This window comes from Lynx canadensis, chromosome A1 (genome assembly GCF_007474595.2).
Source record: "Lynx canadensis isolate LIC74 chromosome A1, mLynCan4.pri.v2, whole genome shotgun sequence".
In the NCBI taxonomy this organism is placed as follows: domain Eukaryota; kingdom Metazoa; phylum Chordata; class Mammalia; order Carnivora; family Felidae; genus Lynx; species Lynx canadensis.
In genome coordinates this window covers 101,348,095-101,356,295 of record NC_044303.2, presented here as the reverse complement: position 1 = coordinate 101,356,295, position 8,201 = coordinate 101,348,095, and the positions used below count along the sequence as shown (strand labels likewise).

The 8,201-nt window shown below is 43.8% G+C and overlaps 1 protein-coding gene across 1 annotated transcript in view; it reads right to left on the bottom strand.

Annotated features, from left to right (window-relative positions):
- Positions 1-6,152: 6,152 nt before the first annotated feature.
- Positions 6,153-8,201, bottom strand: part of PRDM6 (PR/SET domain 6) — a 106,994-nt gene continuing 104,945 nt past the window's right edge. Inside the window, exon 7 of the mRNA XM_030317153.1 lies at positions 6,153-7,155. Within this exon, the coding sequence (XP_030173013.1) occupies positions 7,041-7,155 (115 nt within the window). The 3' untranslated portion in view covers positions 6,153-7,040. The remainder of the gene's footprint in view (positions 7,156-8,201) is intronic.

The window sequence follows — 8,201 nt, the reverse complement described above, 5'->3', positions numbered from 1 at the left end:
TATGTATATATATATGTGTATATATATGTGTATATATATGTATATATGTATATATATGTGTATATATATGTGTATATCTGTATATATATGTGTATATATCTGTATATATATATGTGTATATATGTGTGTATATCTGTATATATGTGTGTATATATATCTGTATATATATGTGTATATATATCTGTATATATATGTGTATATATGCGTATATATATGTATATATATGTATGTATACGTATACATATGTGTGTATATATATGTGTATATATGTGTGTATACACACACACACACATTTTGTCTGTTTTTTATTTAAGAGAGCGGTGTGCAAGTCTCGAGTCAAGAGACAGAAGGAAAGAGAGCATCTTAGACAGGTTCTACACTCGATGCAGAGCCCAGTTCAGGGCTCAATCCCATGACCCCGGGATCATGACCTGAGCAGAAATCAAGAGTTGGACGCTTAAGTGACTGAGCCACCCAGGCACCCCTACAATGACACATATTTTAAGAGCAACTCAGCATTGTTTCTAGAAACACGTTTTATAAACACATGACACTTGTGTCTTTTTATTTTAAAAAACTCTTGTTCTCAAAAAGAGGCTTTGAATAGAGGTTTTCCGTCTTAGAAAATTACTGTTGTGTGGTTTTGGAGGGGGGAAAATGGTAAAGAAGCTGCTAAGATTAAGTACACATGAGAAGAGGAAAATGATAGTATCTTTGTTACAGAGTTACTGGGGATTAAAGTAAGATAATCCATGTCAAGCAGTTAGAACGGTGCCTACCAGTGACTGCACAATACAAGTTGCTATCATCATTCCTGTCAACATGTGGAAAAGAAGCTCATTTTATTAATTTTTTAAATGTTTACTTATTTTGGGGAGAGAGAGAGAAGGGAAAGGACAGAGAGAGGGATACAGAGGATCCAAAGTGGCTTGGCACTGACAGCAGAGAGCCCAATGTAGGGCTCGAACTCATAAACTGTGAGATCGTGGTCTTAGCCAAAGTCAGCTGCTTAACTGAGTGAGCCACCCAGGCGACCCGTTCATTTTATTTTCCTATTAAAACTTAGTCAACAGACTGTTTTCTAAGCACAACGGTTGCCTCTCAATACAGAGGGAAGGTAATTCAATAGTTTTATGTCTGTGCTCTGTTTTCTGACATATTTTTGTTTCTTGTCATTTTTCCTATTGATCCGATGAACTATCTGACACGCATTACTTAAAAAGAAGAAACTAAATAAATACTGGCATTGTTAAACACGACCATGAATTACAGGCTCAACGTCTGACACAAGCCTTCCACAAGGAAAGCAATATCCTTCTCAGTTTGGTTCTCCCTGGCCAGTTGTTCCTGACAGCTGATCGTTGGGTTTGGAGAATCGAATCTTGAGAAAGTCTGAAATGTGGCTCTTCCCGGGACTCTACGTTGTTATTTGGTAGTAGTCCAGATAGGTGTTAAGTGACAGGGAAACCTCACACTCTTGGCTGGATAAGTACCCAAACATCCAGTCACTTCATAAAATGTCTCCGAACCTCGTTGCCTTGAAAGGCTCCTGACAAATGAATGACATTTCTGGAACGTGCTGTTATCACTCAAAGCGGCACATCTCTCAGGATCTTTTAGGATTTGATGTCAGGAACTGGAAAAGGTTATGGGAGATAAAATTAAATGCACATCAAAGAAGGAAAAGAGAAGCGAACTTTTCGGAAAGTGTGTTTGCTATGTGCCCGATTCCTGCAGGCATATGTAGCCTCAATTAGAGAACGACAGATTCGCTCCTAAAACACAAGGCTGCCTGGGCCTCCTCCGAGGGACCCACTGACCTCAGGCTGCTCCAGAAATGTCCTGCTTTTTTAGATGCATCACGTTTCCTATTTTAAACAACGCAACAGATACCTGTGTTTCAGTTTTTACAGCAGGGCACGCTAATAACAGCAATGATGCTATTTCTTCCATGAAACGCAATGAAATGTTAGCTGCTTGCAGGAACAACTCTTGCAACCCGTTACTACCAATTAATTTCACAATGATACACCAGAGACCCGAGGCCTGGGAAAGTGGTTTCATGGAAGAGGAAGACCACCCAGTATGAGCTGCACGAAGAGATGGATAGTGAGGTCCAAAACCAAATTTAACCAAACAACTGCTCTTCTTAAACCAAAGGCGGGTGTCCATATTGATGTGCTAAGACACCTGGGTACCATTTAGGGGTCGCCACCTCTGAGAGCACCACAGCCACAGAGTGGGACAGGGGCTGCATTGCCAAGGCTTGTCACCAATGAGGCCGCTCAGACGCACGCAGGGGATGCTGCGTTCCCTGCCTGAGCACGTCCAGCCCGTATTTATTCCCTAACCCTAGAAGAGGGCCATAAAAACCCTAAGACTCTGGACTCCAGTCCTGGTACCTCGATATGGATGCTAAGTAGCCCAGTGGGTCAGCCAAAGACAATGTAGTGGCACATCTTAATTTCTTTTGAAATATGCTACCTTCTGGTCCCCAGTTGCACTGACATCTGAGGCTCACAACTGTAGCAACCTCTGTGACTTCACTAAAATAACAGCCTAAAGGATGAAAATCCCCACGCTATTAGCCAGCCACTTACGAGGGAGAATACGAGAAAATTGTGTTCTTTCATCAATAATCACTTAAATAAGGCCACTTAGAGCGAACACCTAAAAGGGGGCATTTATACAAAATAAAGAGTTCACTGGGGCACCCGGGGTGGCTCAGATGGTTAAGTGTCTGACTTCCACTCAGGTCACAATCTCATGGTTCATGGGATCGAGCCCCGTGAAGAGATCTGCACTGACAGTGTAGAGCCTGTAGGGATTGTCTCTCCCTCTCTCGTTCTCTGTCCCTCCCCACACACTCATGCTCTCTCTCAAAATAAATTAAATTTTTTTTAAACTTCAAAATAAGAGTTCACTAAATATTTGTTGAGTAAACGAACGACACCAGGAACTAATCAACTGACAAAAAAACAGATGAGTTGGTAAATGGTAGTAAATCTTTGTACATCTGGATCAGAATGAAGTTTTTCAGTTTTTACAATAAACTGTAAGCCCTGTGAGGACAGAAGTGGTGTCATCATGTTTTCTGTCGAGTTATCCACATAATTTCCCCCCCAAAAGGCTACACTTGAATGGAAATTCAGTAAATATTTACTAACTGAATCAAATTATATAAACTATACAAATCTGGTTTTACGGCTTTAACTATCCACACAATAACTCTGTAAAAGTAGATCTTCCCCTTTTAAAAAGTCACTTTGAAAGGTAAAGACCACCAAAACCAAAAGCTTAGGTTGAAAAAAAATCATGCACATTTCCTGGGGAAAATATGTGGCTTTACCTCCAGTTACTGAGATTTTTCTAGAAATGTTACCTTTGCAGCCCCACCTGGCATTTCCCCTTGGCTTAGGCTCTTAGCTAGACAAATGAGCATGTGCGAGGATAGTACATCTTATTCTGGAAATAAAAAGTGTTCCCCAATGATAGAAGAGGGTAATCATGGAAAGCTTAAGGAGGCAAATACCGCTTCGGCGGACAGCCTCCCCCTGTCCCAGCGATTCCGAGCTTTTATGCTCTTCACACTGTAATGAATTAGGAAGTTGCTAAGAAGGGAAACTGGCAAAATTTATGACTGCAGTTTCTGCCACCCATTTGCAGCGTCCTGAGTATCTATCATTTTTAAGTACAAACGCTCAAGCAATAGCTGGGAGATATTAGGGAGAAATCCCCTCCGTGGCACATACCTCAATTAAAAGCATTTATAACCCAAATAATGTCTGGACCTGCTTCAGGACTTCAAGTCAATTTACAGGTGGAGGCCTGTCTTATGAACAGACAGCCTGGGCTAGTCTGCTAGAAACTGAGGACGGCTCAGCAATGTGAACATTAGGGCCGTCCTCGATTTTCTATTTGTTAAAGAGAAAATCTTTCTGACCAAGTTGGGTGGAAAAGACATGCCAAACGTCTGCCTTTCCAATAAAGGAGAAAAAGAGGCTTCAATGGAGCAGAAAGCTAGAAGAATCTTCTGGTTTAAAAAGGTTGCTGTCATATGAAGTGGGACTTTGGGGTCAGCTAGGAAAACCCTGAGAGTGGCAGAGACCACAGTTATGGAAACTTCCCGTGGCAGGGGTGCCTGGATGGCTCAGTCGGTTAAGCGACCGACTTGGGCTCAGGTCATGATCTCACAGTTTGTGAGTTCAAGCCCCGCATTGGGCTCTATGCTGACAGCTTGGAGCTTGGAGCCTGGAGCCTCGTTTGGCTTCTGTGTCCCCTCCTTTCTCTGCCCCTCCCATGATCATGCTCTGACTCTAAATAATAAATAAATGTTTAAAAAAAAAAAAAAAGAGAAACTTCCCATGGAAGACAAGGGAGGAGTGAACTTTTCTCCATCTTGCATGCGGAGGTCCTGGGAACTGAGTAGAGCACATGCGTGTTTCATTGTGAAATGCGGTAAATGACAGAGCGATTATTCTCAGGGAAAAAAATTGTTGGGGACATACAGGTGAGTCCCTTCGCATCACGTTCAAAATGTACAGCCAAATGTTTCATCTTTAATAAATGGAACACCTTCCTCCTCTGTACAGCCAATCTGACATGTTCTTAGAGGTTTTAGGTTACTAAGTCTCCTTGTTCTTTCCACCGTGCCCAATGGCACGCAGTTTTGGCAAATGCCTCCATCATTTAAGACAAGGAACTATGAGACAAAACACATTCCTATCTACCAGAGGGAATACTTTTCATCAGCAAAACTTACAGGGCAGCACAGGATGCTTACAAGTTTCTCGACAAAAAGCCAAAAAGAACCAAGAGAACATCCTAGGTCATATCTGACAATGGAGATCAGGATTGTTCAAATTCCTCCTTGGAGCCCACAATCTTAGAGATTATTTTGAGATATAAATATATTGTTAAAAAGACAAATAACAAGCCTGAAACGGAGTCATTTGCACCCGCACAAGAGTCAACCACGATTTAACTACAGTTTCAACCTAACCCACGAATGTGACCTTTTAGGAGTCAATCTGAAATTTCCTGACCAGCGAAGTAACCTGCATGATAAAAATCCTGCCAGTTCCCTTCCCCCTAAAAAAAAGATGTCGTGACCTGCAAGAACCCTTCCTTTTCTTTTGCTGGTAACTTCCTCCCCCTCCTTTCTTCCTATAAAAACCTCCTACTTAGTCCAAATCCTGGAAGCATCTCTCTGCTCGCCAGATGGGACACAGTCCAGTTCATGAATCCTTTAATAAAGCCAATCAGATCTTCAAATTTACTCGATTCAGTTTGGTTTTTTAACCATGTATATATAGATAAATTACAAACACAATGAGGCCCTGTTCCACACCCATTTTAAATGTGGCAGTTGGGTGCTAAGGGGCGGGGAAGCAAAATTAAAAGGAAAGGAAGATTTTCTGAGAAGCAAATCCATGAGGACAGAATCAGGTGCGCCACACAGGGGTACCCTTGCCTCCCGGCAGCCAGTTCCGTGTCTCGTGTTTTTGTTAAGGGAAGACCGGGGGAAGGCTAAGAGACAAAGAGTTCCTCAAAAGGCTGTGTCCTGCTACCCCGCGATCAAGACACCTACAAGGTAGACTTGGGCTCCACCACGAGGCTGGGAGCTCACGGACACGAGTACAGTGGCCACCCGCTCTTCCTGATAGTGGATCGTTTCGTGGGATGTGGACCCAATGTGACCAGACACCACTGTCGAACTGCCAAAAGTCTAGCTCAAGTTCACTCGCTTCCCTTGTGCTCAATCAAGGGGGGGTGAAATTATGTACACCATCTTTGCTCTTCCAACAGATTAGCGATGAGAGAAGAGTATTATCAAGGGCCAGAGGAGATGAACAGGTAACTCCAACTGATAAAAAGAGCTGCTCTTGTGCGGTCTGTTCTAATCACAACCCTGTCCCCGGTTCCTCCACTCACTGCTTCCTGGTCTCGGCTATTTTCCCTTATTTTTGCAGCAACGCTCCCCTGACACTCAGGAGTGAGGAAAGGGGTCTCCCGGGCTTCCTCTACTGGAGGAAAGAAGACAAAACTACCTCAGAGAGCGCGGACAATGGGGCCGGGCACCCTTTCTGCTCATGTATTCAACAATTTCATAGACACAATGAAAAAAATTCCTGGAAGCCTAATACCTTATGTCTCGGCTTCGTACCGAAGAACTTTATTTTTTGTTTTTGTGGTTTTTTTTTTTTTTTTTAAGCTAAAATGTTATTGAAAACAAAATCTTCTCCACTAGCTGCTTCGGAATGATATACTGTATTATGAAGCTCTGTACATTTTAAATGTTTCTGAGATCTTGACAAGACAAAGTAAGTTCCCCACTTTTTTTTTTCCCCCTTCAATCTTGAAACCGAACCGTTTTCTTCCTTTTCAAGGCTCCTCTGCCTCAAGGTCAGGCTGCCGGGTGGACAGATGGACGGAAGGAGTGGCGTAAAAAGGGCCTTGGAAACAAGCGTGGAAAGCACAGACACGGGCCACCCGCGGGGCTGACGGTGGCAATGAGTTAGCGGAGGCTCTGGCTTCTGGTTGTGCGGTCCTGCTGGGGTGGCCAAATCGGGCCACGCAAACCCCAACGGCAGGAAGGAGGGCTGTACAATGTGGGTCCCCTTGAATCATGCTACTAAAAAAAAAAAAAAAAAGGTGCAACGAGAAAGAAGTCCCTGTGCATTCTTAGTCACAAGTGTGAGCCGAAGAACCCACACGATTCCTCCCTTTGGTATTAAATTACAGTTTAAAAAAGCTTTTTAGAAACAAAGCAAATACATGGGAGGACTGGAAACGTGAACCGTCCCAGGTTGTGGTCCACTGAAACAAGTCTCATCCCTAGTCATAAATAAATAATCTCTTTCCTGGTCTGACTTCCACGCCAGGATCAATATCTCTTTAACATCTTACTTATTTTATTACTGCTTTTGGTTTTCTGGGACTGATTGAAAGTTGCTCAGAGGAAATCTTTGGTTTTGCTTAAGTGTCCATGACATTTAATCATGACTTTGCTTGCAGTTTAATTCCAACCAGTCAATCAGTTAATCCACTTCAATTGATTCTGGGCTCTCAGTTATTGGCTTGCACTCATTGGGCATCCGCTGGTGCCGGCTCAGCTGCGTGGCCTGCGTGAAGCTCCGTTCACACCTCTCGCACCTGGTGGAGGCAAGAGAGAAAATTGAGACCGGGGAGCGGGGGCCTGCAGGGTGATGGGCTTCCTCTCATCCTGCCTAATGAGAACAGACACTCCAAAGTGGCTTCAGATTTTACCGGCTCAAGAGGTTTAATTGGTGGCTCCTTCCAAGGCCTGGATGCCCGGGACGGGACAAAGCCCGTCTGATGCAGAACAGAGGGATCTGTCAATAGGCAGGGGGAAGGTGATTTCTCCAGAGAGCCCTGTCCTGCTGCAGCTCTGATCACTGTCAGTTCAAATAGATAAAGAACAAAAAGAGATTTTTAGGAGTGAGCCATCAAAGCAGCAGCTTGTCTGCAGTTTTCTGCTCTGTAACCCCAAAGAGAAATTGATGACAAATAGAATTTCACCTGCTGCTAATTTAAAATCGGGAATTCTACTCCCCTCGGCGTAGCGGCCAAAGATCCCGTGTCACCTCCGAACATGGGGTGTGGAGGAAGCACTACATTAGTCCGCGGCGACTGCAGGGGGTGGGTGTGGGTGGTTGTTTCTGTGCAGAAGCATCACAGTGCGAGCAAACTCAGGGCGAGAAGAATGTTTGCGGGTGGGATGGGAGACAGAAAAATTCAGGATCGACCCGTGTTTGTGTGGCTCAAGAGGCTCAGCCCTCTAGAAGGTACGGTAGAAAGAAGGTAACTGTGGGCCATAGTGAGGAGTCAGTGTGTCTGATGAGGAGCAAAGTGGCATCCTGCTCCAAGAGTATCTCCTGGCTTTAATGTTAAAAAATAAAATAAAATAGTTTTAAAAGTAGATTGTAACCTAGAGACGCTGAGCTCAATCCACCTCCTATGCAACACACTGACTACCTTGATGGCCACTCAATCTATATAAACCTATCACACACACACACACACACACAACCTCCAATGGTGATCTCTAGTTTCTCTGTGGTGGTTGCTATTCCTGGCTGGGGTCTATGACTATACACACACGCAAACTCTAGCAGTAAGCTGGGCATAGACAGTGATTTCCTGTCACCATTCTGCATGCACGGGCTGCCTGGAGCACT